Source organism: Sprattus sprattus (assembly GCF_963457725.1).
Source record: "Sprattus sprattus genome assembly, chromosome: 1".
In the NCBI taxonomy this organism is placed as follows: domain Eukaryota; kingdom Metazoa; phylum Chordata; class Actinopteri; order Clupeiformes; family Clupeidae; genus Sprattus; species Sprattus sprattus.
In genome coordinates, this window is record NC_137920.1 from 48,849,397 (window position 1) to 48,867,922 (window position 18,526).

Genomic DNA, 18,526 nt, shown 5'->3' on the forward strand with positions numbered 1-18,526 from the left:
TCGTCTAAATGATAGGGCTATCTGTATTATGAACATCTCGGACGCAGACAAACTAGACTTCGTCTTCATATGTGTAGGAGCTATATGCGTAAGAGAAGGAACCTTTTGTCTATGCTTGGGTGAGCTTAGAGGTGATAAGAAGGGTCCAGCTGTGCAATATATAACTCTGACTTTAACCAATGATGTTAAATCATATGTCTTTGTTTGCTGAAACATGACTTTTCTGTTTCTGTATATCTTTGATTCTAACTCTGTGTGTGTGTGTGTGTGTGTGTGTGTGTGTGTGTGTGTGTGTGTGTGTGTGTGTGTGTGTGTGTGTGTGTGTGTGTGTGTGTGTGTGTGTGTGTGTGTGTACGTATATGTGTGTGTGTGTGTGTGTGTGTGTAAGCAAGCACTGATAAGAAGAACTGGTAGTCCTTCTTTTCTGCCTTGCTGTTGCATTACGTTGCACAAAGCTGACCTTGGACGTCAGAGACCCACCACTTGGTTATCCCTACTGACAAAGTGTTTTGGCATCAGAGAACGCTAATTCCATTCTATTTAAATCTTGTGATATGTTTTTTATTTAGCTTATCTCTCGTCTGTTGCAGTCTAGGAGTGGGCCCGTGCCTCTCTCTGTCCTGCCAGGATGTGGGTGAGTTGTTGTTGAATAAATATACTTATATGCAACTCCAGTCCTGAGGTAACTTGAGTGAATTTTCACCAAACACATTTAGTTTTATGCTTTTGTAACTAAAAATCCCCATGCACCAAGCCTCAACTAAACACTTATACAGTACAATTCCCAATATCAATAAAACTGGGCTACAGACAGCGCATATTGTACTGTGAAGATTCCGGGTACAGCATGCGGTGCGTGTTGCGGCTGTCACCAGTTGGGCACTGTTGTGTATCCTGCCACACTTACTATCATAACTAAAAGCCTCCTCTCACTGAGGGGTCCATCAGGTGCCAGACCCTCATAGCTTCTTTTGGTTTGTTTTTGATCCACACACATCTTAGTTTACTGTCCTACTTTCCATCATTTTGACTATACCTCGCGTCTAATAAGCTGGGAGAGCAGCTGCTCAATAACAGCAGGCAATCAAACCTTTCTCATATCTAAAGTAACGAGAGGCCATCAGGGCCTAAACCCTTTATCATATCTAAAGTAACCTCCATACATGCTCCCCTCTCATAGCCAGTTTTATGGAGTCTAAAAATCTTCTAAAAATGTTGGACTCCTGCACTCCAATTCCGCAACTGTAATTTCACCGCTCAATCCTGGTTGTAATTATTGTAATATGATGCAACCTTAAACTGCCAAACTGTCCTGCTTAGCAACCATAGACGTGAAACTAAAGAACTTTAAGCTACACCTTAAGAATATAAATTATTGTTTAGCCAGGGTTGGGGTGGGCCTATAGCTTTTAAAGGACCACAGGAATGCACTGTTTAATGTTGAGTAGGTAGGTCTTTGTGAAACCATATTTTTTGCATAACCTATGGTGTAAGTTAAAGACTAGCCTACAACTAGGCATACATAGCATTATCATCAATGAAATAGCACTATGAGATGATACAACTCCTGCAAATCATTGGACAAACAAAAGTGCCTATGTTTCTGATGTCTAACAATCAAAATTAGATTTTCTATTCATTGTCACTACTGCAGACTGAAGCTTCATGGAGAATGAAACGTGATTGGATATGATCCGCTTTCTCTCCACGCTGTTTAATGGGAGTAGACTAGGAAGTAGTTGGATTTTGTGACTTTTGTGAAATATTCAATATGATTTAGTTCCGTTATTGATTTATTCGCTTTGGTTAAAACACAAATGTTGTGTTGAAGGATACCTTCAATGTTTTGTATGAGCATTAGTGACTAACATTTAGTCCGATAAGTTTTTAATATATCGTTTTACTAGTTTTTCTAATTGGCAGCTTATGGAAACACTGATACATAAGTTAGAGCATATAACCTTATAACACTTAACTAGAGTGTCCGGGAGCTATTTTTTTAGATTGATATTTTGGCATTTGAACAATGCCTAAAGACAGATATTTGAATCGAAAATCTCTGGTTTCTTACCCAATTGGATGGCCAAGAGACACGGCTCCTCCATTGACATTCACTTTACTGGGATCAATGTCAAGCATTTTCATGTTGGCTAAAACCACAACACTGAATGCTTCATTGATCTCCCACATTGAAATATCATCTTTCTTCAGCCCACACATCTCAAGAACCTGTAGAAATAGAGAGAGTATTCATGACACAAAGCACACCTAATATATGATGCTAATATAACATTCAAACATATCCTTACAAAGGATCACATTTAATCAAACACATTTTAGGGAAAAAACCTTGTATATTTGCTGCAAAGCACTATGCAGTCAATTTTAAAAAGTACCTTACATAAATGAAATGTAGAATTACGCAATAGGACCGTAAAAACTAGCCTGACGATGTCATACTCATAATTCTAGTCAGAATATGAGTCTGAGACCGGACCACTGGGCTGTGATTATGGGGCGTGTTTCAACGAACCAGGAAAGAAAATTCCTCTTCGCTGAATTGGATACCTAGAACCAATCAGAGCAACGTAGTATTATTACCATCTGATAGATTAAAATTTTACCTGATCCCGTAGGAAGGACGGCAAAAACATCTTTTCAATCGACAAATGCCTTGATCGCGTTTCTCTGTTCCTCTTTCAAAATGAATGCGCTGTCAATATCTGTTTAGATATGCCTGCTCACGTTACTTAATTAGCACTCAAGGCTAGAAGCTACCATTAGTTCTAATGTTTTTTTTGTCTACGCTGTTAGCATAACCTTTCAATAATGGTCTAGAGTGCATAAGTTAAGACCTACAATCCTAGGCAGCATTGGTGTTGCGTATACACAACTAACCGAGTCAATGTAGACATAAAAAAAGTCGTGTAGATACCTTAAATCATATCAAATATGTCCCACTAAGCTCCCGAGACGGCGCCATCTTTGTTCGATGTATACCGGTATTCTATCTATGTCTGTCCATCAACGTATAAAGCCCGCCCTTACAATTTGAATGGTCAGATCCCTTTTCGGGGCCGTTTAAACCCTCCCAACTAGCTCGACTCCAGACTGAATCTCCCACACCAAAAATTTTGTGGGCGGAGTTCAGGCTGGTATCCAGGCTACGTAAAAACACCATTCACACAAGTATTATTCATTCACATGGTCAGTAGTTTCAGTTTTAGAGAGAAGCCAGGGCAAGCAGAAGAAAGTCCACTTCAAACACAACTAAATGCCAAACAGGATCAAGTCCGATGTGTATGTATGGCTATGGTGTGTACTGTGTAACATAATAAACAACAAATAAAACTTTTGGAGAGAGGTTGTCAGGATAATAAAAGATGGGCACAAGTAAAGAACTTAACCTTATGATAGCACTAACAGGTTTATATAAAGGCCAGACTTTGACAGCGAAGATGTCTGTCGATGTATATTTAAAAAGCAATAGGCTAGGCCACTCAAGTCACCTATGATTGGCCAGTAAAATTAGAAGAGGCTGTTTGATGTACACAGCTAAAGTAGCCAGGAAGAATCTGTAAGGAAGACACTGACTTAAGAATGGCTAGCGAGTTGTATTTTGGGAAGAGAGCATGTTAGGCATATATTTGAGCTAAACTACATCCATCCACGTCGAGTTTTCACATAATAAGTCATCATTTTCCATTCAGGCACAATGAAAAATTCTGGATTTCACCAGACTTTTGAACTAACAGAAACTGGCTGAGACATTCGAATCAAATTCAAAATCCGGTATTGAAAGATTGTAAAATTATTTAATAATCATTGTGAATTTTGCATGCACATAGTGGGCGTAACCATTTCTTTATGACACGTCATGCACTGTCTATATTCAAACTTTAGAAGCTTGGAACCATAGACATCCTATTAAGATGCTCCGTTGTTCCCTTAAGCATCGAGTTCCTAAGATGCTCCGTTGTTCCCTAATGCATCAAGTTCCTAAGATGCTCTGTTGTTCTGTTAAGCATCGTGTTCCTAAGATGCTCCGTTGTTCCCTTATGCATCGAGTTCCTAAGATGCTCTGTTGTTCTGTTAAGCATCGTGTTCAGAAGATGCTCCGTTCTTCTATTGTGCATAAAGTTCTTAAGATTTGTTTCAGATTTGTTTCAGTTGGAATTGTCTTGAATTCACTGTTTCAGGTCTTATGTGTTTCTAAATGGTATGTTTTACACAACACAAAGTACATGTAGGTGTCAAAATGGTGGGTATTGTGCATGTGTTAGATTTTTGTATGTGTTCCATTGTTCCAAGTGATTGTTCCATTGTCTATAAGAATGGGTTATTGCACATTATCGATGGATGTGATGGAAAATTCAATTACTGCTTTACTGTGATGGTAAGGCAATGAAGAATCTGAACAGCTCCGAAGCTTATCAATACTTACACAGCGAGAAATTCGGGCGAGTGTGGCTAAATGAGATCACAGAAGACCTACGCTATGTTCCATTTTCCCTACCTACCGTACCTACCGTACCTATACTTATACGCAGTACACACTCACTAGGTACGCAGATTCTCAGCAGGTGAGTGCTGCTCCAAATCTAATACTCCGTGGTGCACTTACCGGAAATTACGATCGCGACAAGCCCCGCGTTCGTCTTTTTCGAGCTGAGCGGCTCTGCCTGGGTCCGCCTCTTCCGCTACGTTGACAAGATGGCGGCCGTTGAGAATGGACAGTGTACCCTGCTTCCACACTCAGCGTTTTGACCGTTATGAGTACAGATACGGGTCCTTTGGGTATACTTCTTTTCGACGCGGAAATGGGAAATCGGAACACCCTACATACTCACACTAAGGATGGTAGGTACGGTAGGTAGGGAAAACGGAACAGAGCGCTAGTCTTTTTGAAAGCGGAAATAGAGCCAAGTCAAAGTATAAAAGCAACCCATCATAAGGCTTGGGTATTAGTATCGAAGACAGGAGTGATACAGACAGCAGGCTGTTCTTGTATTGCAGGGCCAGGACGCTCCTGTAGTCATGCAGCAGCAATACTGTGGAAGGTTAGTAATGCTAGTGCTAACGAGAGTAACATGATCTTGAAAATGTGTAAAAGTGTTAGGTTTGTAAACGCTGGAAAGTCTACTTAAAACATAGAAGTAGGTTAAGCATGTGATTACAAAATGTGTATTCTTGTAGGTTGAGAATGCAGTCAGGCAAGGTGAGACAGGGACAGCATGTACTGATGTGAAAAGGACATGGAATAGTGGTGCAAAGAAGAATGTAGGTCTGGTCAAGGCAAAGCATATTAATTTTAAACGCCACAGACCCCAGGACACATATCCCCACCCATCAAGGCGAGAACAAATCAATTCCACACCATCTCCCCGACTTTTCAGAAACCATGAGGATTTCAAAACACACATCAACTCCTCAGTAATGGCCCCACTCTTTCAGCTCCAAACTAATGGTCTTATCCAGCTTGCTTACAGAGCGGATGTAGAGAACAACACTGAGCCAAACCAAAATTCAGATTTGAGAATTGAGAATCACACTGATCATAATACACATCTGACATGTAGGAAATGTTCATTTTACCATTCACATATTGCTTTATCCCCCAATCAAGTATCTAAATTGGAATTAGAAACAAAGACCCAGAGTAGGTCACAGGTGTGGCATGATGCTAGGAGACTGCGTCTTACTGCAAGCACAGTGAAACGAGTCCCCAAACGACTAACCACAGACCCCAACAAATTCCTGAATGAGCATGTGTACCCCACCTTCACCGGGAACGCAGCCACAAAATATGGCTCTGAAAATGAAGTCAGGGTCATCACACTCCTTGAGAGCAGAGGGCATGCTGTGCACAACAGAGGCCTTGTGGTGCATCCTGACCACCCCTGGTTGGCAGCCAGTCCAGATGGGATCCTAGATGGGACAAAACTTCTCGAGATCAAGTGCCCCTTCAAGAGTCAGATGTCTCTTGAAGAACTTCTCACCCGTCCAAACGGTGACATCAAAATATTGGATGATGGAAAGTACGTAATTAGTCCAAATGGAAGAGATGGATACTACCTTCAGGTAAACTGGATTATTTTCAAGGGCAAGATATACTAGCTGCATTATTATAAGAGTTAAACAATATAATGTGAGCTTATATTCATAATTTGGTGCCAATTAAATGTATTTTCTATTCTTTTAGACACAAGTGGCTATGATGTGCCTAGGTCTTGTAAGATTCATGATCAAGCAGCTGCTGTGACCACCAGCAGAATACCCAAAATGGTTATCTTATCATGGTCACAAAGAGAAAGTCCCACACTGGATTTCCTCAGACACCTGGGGTCAGGAAGCAAACTGAGGTGTGAGTGACTGCAATTAATCGTAGTATGGGAATGGGGGAGGCCATTGAGAACCATCTCAGACAGAGAAACCAGATTATCATATACCACAACAAAAGGTTGACAGACCTGTTTGCATTACAAGCCTAGCTCATTTACATTAGAGGCCTAGGAGTGGTCTTAAAACAGTATATATGCCTAGAATTGTGAATGCTTGTTATTCAGTGCTACCATGCTGAATCCGGAGTAAGGCTGCTTCGTCACGGCACATTACTGGAATAAAGATTGCTGCATCGGAAACAAAGAAACCTCCTTCATTTCTCACAGTCTACAGAGCTGCAAACTGGTTGTCTGGACACAAAAGGAACATTTAGAATTGGACATTCCCTTCGACAAAGATTACACTGACAAACAAGTAGAGCAACTGGAAATATTTTATTTTCTACATATGCTTCCTAGGTTGGCTGATGATTTTGGAGGAAAAAAACTACATCTCTGCCCCAAGTACCTCGAACTTCTTTGTAATTAAGCCACATATCAGTTGGCAATGTAAGTCTCACTCTGTGAGATGCAAACAATGGTTAATATGTAAAATAATAAAAACTTTATTTACAATTATTTGTTTTACAATTAAAAAATAGGAATACATAAATAAATTCATAAATATACAATATGTTGTGAAAGAATATGTAAAACATATTCTTTTAGACATTAATTGCTGGATATAAGCTCTCCTCTCAGATTTACGAGAGCTGCACAAATCTGAAGTATTTGATCAAATTTAGGAACTAAGCTTATTGGCACGGTTTGTGACAGGATCTTGTAGACTTTGAGACGCCTTATAGCCCGTTCCACATGAATGCGAACATTTGCTATTCGTCTCATCTGAGTCACTTGTTCATTGGTTAATTGGCTTTGTTTACGTGTAAACGCAGGTATTACAAGCCTAACCCTCCTCTCCTCAACAAGATCTCTAATTGTGAACCCACGGTCCCCCATCACCAAATCACCAGGACGTAAACAATCTAGAAACCCAGAGTTCTGTGTAATGTACCTGTCACTACACTTTCCACCAAAAGCCTCTGAAATAAACATCACCATCCCTGATGGGGCAATGGCAACAAGGTATTTTACAGTATTACTTGCGTAGTAATGGGAGTAAGACTCTGAGCGCGAGTCTAAGTTTTTAGCTTTTTGCAGAACACTCTCTGTGCAGTCAATAATACATGTAACATCAGGGAAATGTTGCAGAAAAACCTGTGGCATTGTTGCTCTGATAGTGTCACGGGGCAGCCATGGAATGAGGTCCTTGGTGTGCTCAGCAAGGACATCTATCCAGTGTTTAAGGGTTTTACTGACCTGACCTGCTGATATCTTAAAGTAACAAAGTTCTGTCTAAGCTTCATTAGCGTCAACAAAACTTGGTCTTGCACTGGCATTGTTGATGACCGGGGCGCAAATAATTGAAGACAGGAGACAAGAGTGGTGAACACTTGCAGAGGAATCCCTGTGTAAAGGAGACAGTCTTTATCACCTTGCAGTGTAAGCTCTGCAATGGACAGTGAGAGCTTAGGGGCAGGTGTGATGGGCATTGTGCATATATTGATGGATCCTTTGGAGTAGGTATGGTCCTCCACAGCTGGATCCATCCACTGTGTTTGGGCATTCTTGAAGGTCTGAGGTTGCTCCATCACATCAGCTTGGTCTGCAAGTAATAATAAGATGGAGACATATCATCACTGGAGGTAATTGGAGGGGGGGTAAGCCCCTTAGATAAAACCTATTATTTTAACCATTTTTTTTTTTTTTAACTATTTTAAACTTCATGTGCTATAGCTTTATATCGAACAGCTGATTATGGCAGCTTTCAGCAGCTTGGGTCGGACAGTTGCTACAAGTCTGTTAGACGTTATCCATGTCTGTCTGTCTCGCGAGGCTCACTCACTCACGACCAAACATAGTCGTGCGCTTGCCACTAGTCTCAAACAGGCGGGAGTCCTGTGCTACTCAAGACTATTTTATTTCTAACTCTACAAATTAAAACAAAATAAGTTCACTAAATCGGTTGTTGTGAATTTGACGATCTCAAAATAAAAAATTAAACATTTGGGGGGGCTACTGAACGCCCCTGGTGTACAGCATAGATCTAGTCAATGTTTTTAATCCCTTTGCCCCCTGTGTAAGTATAATTTAAGACATGTTTAAGCGCAGAAAACAAGACGCTTTTAACACCGTGAGTACATTTTATGCTAACGTAATGTTGCATTAAAAAAATATTGCGTCAATGTAGCTGTCAAGCCTACCTGATGTTGTTGCAACTTGACTGTCAACGATCATCCTGACGACTCTTCGGCGTTTCTTCTCAGGTGGCTTCTCATAACCCAGATAAAGCGTTGGGTAAGGGTTTTCCTCAGTTGGCACTTTGTTCACAAAATGAAACGAACAGACGTAACAACATTTCGGTGGATGTTTTAAGTTTAGGTTTTTGAGCCAATTTCTTTTAGCCTCCTTTAGGCAGTGGATGGAAGCTGTACCATTTCGAGCAAGAACACACTAATTTCGTTTTTGGCTTGTGGTCAAAACACTCCAATTTCAACCAACTATTTAATTTTGTACGGTTATAAGTACAACCGCGAACGGCACACGTTGTTCCCGAACTTTTTAAGGCCATACTATTTACCAGAGACAGCTGAGCTGCGATGTGATAAGCCTCCACAAGAGTGCTCTACCGGAAGTTCGGCCCACTGACGTTGCCCCAGTAACCACCCCAGGAAACTTGTGGATAACTAAGCAGAATATACAGACAATACAACTTAACAATAGAAATAAAAAACATCAACAAAAAACACAACAGCTTACCTTTGGAACGGCAAAAGCTGGAGCAATCGGGAAATCAATCGGATGAGTTGCAGCATCAGCAAAACCTGAGAGTTAAGGGAAGAATATTCTCACAAAATCATAATTTAATAATGCTTAACTTACAAAATAACATTAAATATAGGGTTACACAACCACTGGGTCCAATTACATCATGGCGGTGAAATATTGGGAATTTAATAACAAAATGTCATACCAACAATCCGGGCAAGTGGAGTGACATTCAGTCTTTTTGCAGCATCCGCAGTCATCAGGACCAGAGCAGCAGCGCCATCATTCAGAGTGCTGGCGTTTGCAGCTGTGACTGTACCTGTGAAACCACACATTCCTCGCTGTTTTAACGCTTTCATTTCGTTCATGAAAAGTCTTATTGTGTGATACTCAAACTAAATTAAAGGTGTTCTTTTTTTTTCGCAATCTGGTCAGATTGACAATTTCCAGTTTTTGCATTTTGCAACTTATTGGTTTAAAATTACATTAGGCCTATCTATAAAAAAATACAATAAATACTTATTAGATTACTATTAAAACAAATGATGTGTTATTTCAATTAAAAAACACTGTGACCTGAACAGGTGTGTCAACAATTCATTTGATTTGTTTATCAATGCAAAAGTGAAATGAAAGGGTAAAAAATGAATAAGAATGTGGCAGTTTACCTAATCAAGGAGCTGATAAGTTAAGAGAGAAATAGTTAAATAACAGGCTAATTCAATAATATTAAATAATGTGGTGTATGTTTCATCGAAAATGCTCTGCAACAAATGTGACAATCACCATTCTCTCGCTGAAATACTGCTCTCAGCTTGGGAACTTTGCTGAAGTCCACTTTTCGCCATTCTTCATCTTCTTTCACCACAACGTCAGGCTTGCCTGTGACACAAATGCATTTTCAGGGTTACTATCCAGTGAGGAAATGTTAGCAACTTCAGCTAGAGACCATTTACAGGTAAAAGGAGACCTTTTTGAGGAATGGTAACAGGAACAATCTCCTTAGCAAGAACTCCTGACTCAAATGCAGCCTTGCTTTGGCTGTAGGACTTGATGGCATAGGCATCCTGTTCTTCCCTTGAAATACTGCAGTTCTTGGCCGTGTTTTCTGCACAGTTTCCCTTTAATAGAAAGAAAATGTCATCACTACGTGCATTCACTCAATGCATTTGGCTAAGAATCCTTCAGTAGTTCTATAAATACCATGTGAAATTTGTTATAGACGTCCGTGAGACCATCTCTCACAATGAGGTCCTCCATATGTATCCCACCATAGGAAGGTGTCTGTCGAGCCATTATATATGGTACACTGGACATGCTCTCCATCCCCCCTGCCACCATCACATCCTGCAGATGGAAGGAACACAAGATCAGTCTGTTTTGAACATCTTCAGTGAAGCACACTGGTAGGGCTCATGGTGAAAATCCATGTCCTATTGATGATGCCAAAGCACAGCTTGGCCTGAAGTAAGGGGTAGGAGATAGCAGCTGAAAAATGCTACATGCTGAGGAGGATTAAGATCGTAGGTGAACATAAGAATATTTGAATCTCAGTAGTGGAAGGTGTATTGACTGTAATTGACAGTGTATTGACTTTAATTGAAGGTGTATTGACTGTAATTAAAGGTGTATTGACAGTAATTATTACCTCCAGCAAGGAGGTCATGCGATCGGGTCCGTTAATTTATTTGTCCGTCTGTTTGTCTGTCTGTTTGTCTGTCTGTGGACAAGATTTCTCAGAAACTACTGGGCGGATCTTTCTGAAATTTTCACAAGAGGTGCATCTTGGTCCTGGGACATCCCCATTAAAATTTCAGGCTGATCCGGATCTGGATCCGGATTTGTGTACCTCCTTGCTGGAGGTCAGAAATCTCGGATTGCTCTTGTTAAAGGTGTATTGACTGTTGTTGCAGAGTTTCTACTGTATGGCCTATATTTTAAAACAGTAAAACTGGGGAGTCACGTGAGATCACCAAGCAAGATGGTCGCATAGTTGGAGTTCTCCCAAACCCCACCTAAGTTACCCAAAATTCGCTGGTTAACTGTGAACATTCGACATTTTTTTTTGTTTAATACAGTGATAGAAACGAATAGTCTCGGTTTTATTGTGTTAGGCCCTGGTGATTTGTGCATTATGACTACAAGAAAAACCCATGCTGCTGGAGCTAGCAAGTTACAGAGTAATGCTGGGGCTAGCAAAGAAGATAGTGAAAATGTGTTAGCAGCTGCCAGTGAAAATGTGTTAGCAACAATGTTCCCTCTAATTTTTTTCAGCACTGAGCAAATCTTATTTATTCTGACCACACACTTCAGCACTGTGAGCAATTTGTAAACCACGCAACCTGACGAAAATGACCACGAGCCTGTGTTAGCCATAGGTTTCCAAAGAGATGACAGCAAATGCGTCACTATGTCTTCAAGGTTGATATTAATTCAATATCCTTTATAATGGCTGGACTTTGGAACATTTTAATGATGGTGTTTTACCAGTCAGGGCCTCGTTTCCCGAACGCGCACTTAGCCTAAAAAGCACTTGAAATCGCTCGTAAGAGGATTCCTACGTTGCAGAGGGGTTTCCCAACGCCACACTTAGCTTAAGTGTATCTTTCGTTGAGAAGAATTCTACGTGTGGTCAGGACCAGTAGTAACTTCACACTTAGCGATTTAATCCACCAGGGGCGTCGTTCGACCGTCATTCGGAAGAAAGGGGAATTTTAAAAAAAAAACATGGCTACTTGAAGCGAGGAATATTTTACATTAATAAAGCTATCTACACAACTTTTTATATGTTTATAATGACTCGGTTTGATCTGAAATGTGCTACGCGACCAATGCAGAGTATGTCGGTCTTAACTGAAGCTTTCAAACAGTAGTTTTATGGCACAATTAGCGCTTATGCCACCACTCCATTGGCTTATATGGTAGCTTTATAGCTAGATGGTTGTATATATATATATATTTGCAACCATATTCTTCATTGAAACTTTTTTAAAATCGCTAGTTTCATAGCTCATACAGTCACGCATGACGTACGCTTCAACCCCCTCCAGGGGTGTCGTTCGGCCTATTGTAGAAGAAATCCAAACGATGTTTCTGTGTATAGCACATCATGAGAATGTCATTGTTTCACCTGCCTATTCCCATCAAAATAGAAATAAAGAATATTGAGTATTTGAAAATAAAGATTAGGCTATGTAAAACTAGTGCAGTGCCCGTAGGAATTATGCATTCTGTAGTGTTAGCAGACGTAGGGCTGTTGGGTAGTGTAATGGCAAGACATATTTGCACTCCACATAGGTACAGGTTACACTGAAGTATTATTGTGATGCATGTTTCCTTTTCATTAAGAAATGTGTTAATGGTAGCCTTTTTGGAGAGTTACCAACAAATAAAGTTTGAGATTATGTAGTGGATGCAGTTGAATATACTGTAGATGTCAACGTTGCTGTCTAAACTATAAACTAAATGTCATAAAGAAAGACATTATTTAAAATGAAGTTATGGTTGAAATAGGATCACTTCTTTATTGTAAGGGTAAGTGTAGGGTAAGAATGGTCATGCAGTTGGACTCAAATGTAGGTTAATTTTATTGAATGTATGTAGCCTACTGTACTGTATGACTTCGATGATGCTAGCTTTGACAGCCCACTCTCAGACAGATCGTAATAAATGTCCTTACAATGGGAACACAGTTTAAATAGGCTACTCTGCTGGAGATGGCGTTACTATCCCCGCCCCGAATTCAGTGCACATTGCACGTTCGATGCACGCATAGGCTAGCTAATTTCACAGCAATTAACGTAAACAGGTTAACCTGACGTAAACAGCTCCTAAGAGCTACTTAAGAACTCGTGCACGTTGCGCTCGTGCACCTGACTAAGTTGATGGTTGGGAAACGCACGTACATAGAAAGTGTTACTTAGTGTACGATGTCGCGAAAATCCACGTAGGCCGTTAAGATACGTCGTTATCGGGAAACGAGGCCCAGTCAGTTTAGTTGAACTTAAAGGATCTTTGGTTGAAAATAAATAAGGTTTAGGGTTTATGACTGGTTCACTGGTTATGAATGATAATGATATATATATATTTATACAAAATAAAAGTATCCAAGGTGTTTATTCATTTCTCAGCAGGTACAACATTTAAAGCAGAACTTCATTGAAAGAAAAATGCTAATGCAGTGCTTTACAACACATATAGTAATTATGGTGTATTTTTTCCTAAATGGAAGCCTTTATAAATGATTTAATAACTGGAGTGGTTTGCAACAAACTAAGCTACAAAACATGTCATTTGAATTACATTGAGGGAGCTTGGAGCTAGGCCTATCTGGCTGTGTGGCTCATCTTGTCTGCAGGCCTATGGAAGACACACCTTTCTGACTAAACATTTGTCAAAATGTTGTTGCAGTTATCAAGATCACTTTGAATGGGGCCTTATAGGTCTAATTGAAAATATTGGAAATTTCTACCTCAAATCTTCTCGCCTCACGATTTTGTCTTAGTGGCATTCATTAGACTGAAACCGCGTTCACAGTCGGTGCTAGATGCTTGAAATGTGCCACAAATGTCAAGAAGTTGTACCAGATCTGGAAAATGCTCACTTTTCAGCGACCACCTTTTTTCAATAACCATGAACTTGAATACGTTGTTGACAAATGCGTCCCGGGACCGCATATTATGCTTCCTCCAGAAGCGCTTCGAACCTTTTCGCCAGATTGGTCACGTCATTCAGCCCATGATCAAATGTAACTGCGCGATCCAACGTGTCCGGCTCAAAGGCAGCCCACTCAGCTCAGGGAAGCGGGCATCCAAGTGCTCACAAACTTTAAGGACAAACAGAATAATGTCACTTTTGTTCACTGCATGTTTTCCCACGAGCAAACTCTTTTCTTTTCGTGTTTGCCTCGGAGCATATGTCAATATGTCTGAAAGTTTTATCCTACCTGAGTCAGTTTGGACTATTTCGTCTAGCCGCTCATGTTTAAACGTTAGGCAGACCTTTTTCTGGGGCACCTGCTTTGCCTGTCTTTTCGCCATGGTAGCCTATAACTGCTGGAGCAGAGCCCGGCAAGAGAGCTAAAGGAAATTTTGTATGTAAACATTCTAGCGCACATCCGGCTTGGTTGTCAGACATGTCAGTATTTTAAATGTTTATTACCTAGCCTACATACCCTTTGGTGCTCAGATTTTGAAAACCCCCCCAAAAAAATCGTTTATGTGGTCTGAAAAATGTGCGCGGTCTGCAAAATCTATTGCGCGGCCTCTTCGACTGGCCTGCGCGGGCGTGCGCGCGCAGCTTAGAGAGAACATTGGTTAGCAGCTATGCAACAGTCCTTGGAGAAAGCTATGATGGAGATGGGAAGAGTTGGAAAGCTCCTAACGTCATTGCAAGCAGATATATCCGACATTGGCATCTTTAATGTTGGATTACGAACAGATATGGACAGTGTCCTGCTCCGGTTGGATGAAGCAGAAAGCCGAATTTCTCAGCTAGAGGATGAGAAGCATGACCTCCGCCAGCAAGTGGATAAGACTGCTATGAAGTGTGAGGACCTACACCAGGCTGTTGAAGATGCTGCCAACAGAGACAGATGCCAAAATCTACGACTCATAGGTTTGACAGAAAAGTTTGAAAACGGTTAACCGTCAGAATGCGTGAAGAAGATCATCTCCGAAGCTCTTGGAATTGAACTGGATGGATCACAGCTACAGCGAGTGCACCGTGCTCCAGTAGCAATGCCTAAAGAGGGTTCCAGACCTATAATAATTAGATTTCTCAGTTTCTTGGAAAGAGGGAGGGTGTTGGCGGCCACAAAGAAAAAGTACAATAACAAATAAGAGGTCGTCTGGAAAGGGTGTCATTTTTCCCTGACATGACGAGGGAGACTGCGGAGAAGAGAAGAAAGTTCAAGGATGTACGAATTCGGCTACACGGGCTTGATGTGCGTTTCACCCTTGCTTATCCAGCAGAGATGCGCTTTACATGGCAGGGGAAAAGAATGAAGTTCACTGACGACAAAGAGGCTATGGACTTTCTTAACAAAGAGACGGAAAAGCAAAGATCACCGGACGGGATGCCGATGCAGGAGCCTGGAGACTAGGAACCTAACCTAGGACAGTGATTCAGCTGAATTCCGCATACGATGGCAAAAGTGGACATAGTCAATGGGCTATAAAGATGGGAACTTCTCACGCCAGTATTTTTTTTTCCTTTTCTCCGGCAAACAGATAATTTGCCATAATCAAAGACGCAGTAAGTAAATTATCCATAAATATTGTGCTTTCTTTTCTCCGAATTTTCATTTGGTTCTGAAATAAATGGTTTGTTAAGATTAGATATAGGCTAACTTTGACTGGCCACTAGGCTAATTTGTAACTAGGCTGTGTCCTCTACAAGGACTTGTGATATATTTTGTATTAGACTGTTAAGAAACAGATGCTTTGATGGGATTGATGGTGGTGGTGGTGGGGGGGGGGGGGGGGGGGGGGGTTTGATGATGACCATTTCAATGTGCCTCATGGACCGATTGTGTGGGGGGTCTCTCAAGGTAGAGAGAGGGGTATATGGGGTGGGTATGGGATTATTTTCTATGTTCCCTGTTCTAAAGGGGTTTATGAGTGTTTACTATGTGTTATTATTGTTGATTGGCAGCTGGGCAGCACCCCCTCTTTTTTCATGTGCCCATTTCTGTTTTAAGGGCCTCTTAGTCTATATAGGCCTGCACTTGTCGAGAAATGTCATATCAATATGGCAGTCACAACATCCATTTCTTAAATTATGAGTAACTGTGTAAGAATAGTGTCCTGGAATGTTAATGGATTACAAAATCCCATTAAGAGAAAGAAATGTTTATCATACCTCAAGTCTCAACAAGTCCACATTGCATTTTTACAAGAGACTCATGTGACTGCGTCAGAGGCTGTTAAATTAAAGAGAGACTGGGTTGGTCAGATATATCATAGCTCATACTCTAGTAAAAAACATGGAGTAGCTATTTTGGTGCAAAAGAATCTGAATTTTCTACTGATAAAAGAGCAAAAGGATGAAGAAGGAAGAGTGATATACGTAGAAGCTAAGATTAATGGAGTAAAAATCAATTTATGCAATATCTATGCTCCAAATGGAGAGGACCCAGGTTTCTTCCATAAAATAAACAAACTAGCAGGAGATGTTGGTGATGGGTATTCGATTATAGCTTCGGACTTCAATCAGGTTTTAGATGGAGCCTTAGATAAAAACCACTTTTTCTAATAACATACCCAAAGATAGAATGACCATTGAGTTGCTGATGGAGGATATAGGTTTGACAGATATATGGAGGTTGGTTAACCCAAGAGACAGAGAATATACATTTTATTCACATAACCATAAATCTCACTCAAGGATAGATTATTTTTTGATTAGCAAAGATCTGGTTAACAGTGTTTCCGACTGCTCAATAGGTCCGATAGCATTGACTGATCATGCGATCGTGCACTTAGGCCTGTTAATGGGGCTAGATGGCAACAAAGGAAGTAGGTGGAGAATGAATGTATCTCTGCTTCAGGACCCAATATTTAGTAGTGAAATTAAAGAAGAACTTGCCTTTTTTCTCAGCGAATATGGGCACAACAGAGAGAGTGGGGACAGTTTGGGAAGCCTCTAAAGCTTATATCAGGGGCAAGATTATAGCACATTCAAGTAAGAAGAAAAGAGAGCAAAGGAAACGATTACAAAAACTAGAGTCTCAACTTAAGGATCTGGAGAAGGCTCTGGCTGAGAAACATAGTAATCTTCTACTGAAACAAGTATGTGATTTGAAATTTCAAATAAATGAAATATACAATAAAAAGGCAGAGTATGCCCTGTTTAGGCTTAAAGGTCATTTCTATGAGAGTGGGGAAAAATCTAGCAAATTATTAGCCAGACAACTACGCCAGAAAGAGGCTAGTTATGCCATTCCAGCTGTTAAGAATTCTAAAGGGGAGTTGATGATGAACACTGGTGATATTAACAAAGTGTTTGCAAGCTTTTATAACCAATTATACAAATCTGAGGTTAAACCAGGGAGGAGTGACTATGATGCTTTTTTTCTCCAAGATTGAACTGCCAGAAATATCAGAGGATCAGAAGGAGTTATTGGACCGTCCTATATCAGTAGATGGAGTCAAAAGAGCCATTTCATCTATGAGGGTGGGGAGATCGCCTGGGTTGGATGGTTTTGGATCTGAGTATTACAAGGAATATAGTGACAAACTAGCTCCCATCTTAACATAAGTGTATAAGGAATCATTCTCAGTTGGAAACCTGCCAAATACCTTTAATGAAGCTCTGATATCTTTAATTCTTTAAAAGGATAAAGACCCTACTGATCCAGGGAGTTTTAGACCAGTCAGTCTTATTAATGTGGACTGTAAGATCATAACAAAAGTTCTCGCTACTAAACTAGAAAACATTTTACCACAAATAGTACATCCCGATCAAGTAGGCTTCATAAAAGGCAGGTCATCCACAGATAATGTTAGACGTTTACTACACCTCATGCAGATTAATCATAATAATAAAACACCTATAGCCGCCATATCCTTGGATGCCCAAAAGGCGTTCGATAGAGTGGAATGGAGCTATCTGCACTACACTCTTCAAAAATTTGGATTTGGAGACAGATTTATTAAGTGGGTGAATGCCATTTATTCTGACCCAAGGGCGGCAGTAATGACAAATGGCTTGATATCCCCTTTCTTTAAATTGACACGTGGAACTAAGCAGGGAGATCCTCTCAGTCCTCTGCTTTATACATTATTTCTGGAACCTCTAGCTATTGCAATAAGGGCAGAGAGCAGCATTAAAGGGATCTCACAGGGGGAAGAGGAACACAAAATGTTCCTCTATGCCAGTGGTTCTTAACCTTATTGGAGGTACTGAACCCTGCAAGCTTCATCTGTGCTTTCGCCGAACCCTTCGTAATTTGAAAAATAAAATATGATTTCTTCAAAACGTAGGTATGTATAAAAACGCCCCGACATTGCTAGTGTGAACCGGGCTATACTGTGTGTGTCTTGACCCCTGCCGAACCCCTGAAAGTGACTCAACGAACCCCTGGGGTTCGATCGAACCCAGGTTAAGAACCACTGCTCTATGCAGACGATATTTTACTGGTTGTTGAGGATCCTCTACTGTCAATACCTCATCTTCTGGCAACAATAGAGTCTTTTTCAAAACTGTAAGGCTATAAAATAAATTGGCTGAATGTAAGTCTGAATGTATGCCTATATCGAAAGAATGCAGTCATTCAATATTTACCAGATTTCAGTTTAAATGGGTCCAAACTGGAT

At 40.5% G+C, this 18,526-nt stretch overlaps 1 protein-coding gene across 1 annotated transcript in view; it reads right to left on the reverse strand.

Annotated features, from left to right (window-relative positions):
* The window catches only part of acat1 (acetyl-CoA acetyltransferase 1), a 32,973-nt gene that overhangs the window by 2,475 nt on the left and 11,972 nt on the right, over positions 1–18,526 (reverse strand). Inside the window, exons 6-11 of the mRNA XM_080835927.1 lie at positions 10,413–10,556; positions 10,180–10,330; positions 9,996–10,091; positions 9,415–9,528; positions 9,201–9,265; positions 2,072–2,229 (exon numbers count right to left, since the gene is read on the reverse strand). Coding sequence (XP_080692053.1) covers positions 2,072–2,229; positions 9,201–9,265; positions 9,415–9,528; positions 9,996–10,091; positions 10,180–10,330; positions 10,413–10,556 — 728 coding nt within the window. The remainder of the gene's footprint in view (positions 1–2,071; positions 2,230–9,200; positions 9,266–9,414; positions 9,529–9,995; positions 10,092–10,179; positions 10,331–10,412; positions 10,557–18,526) is intronic.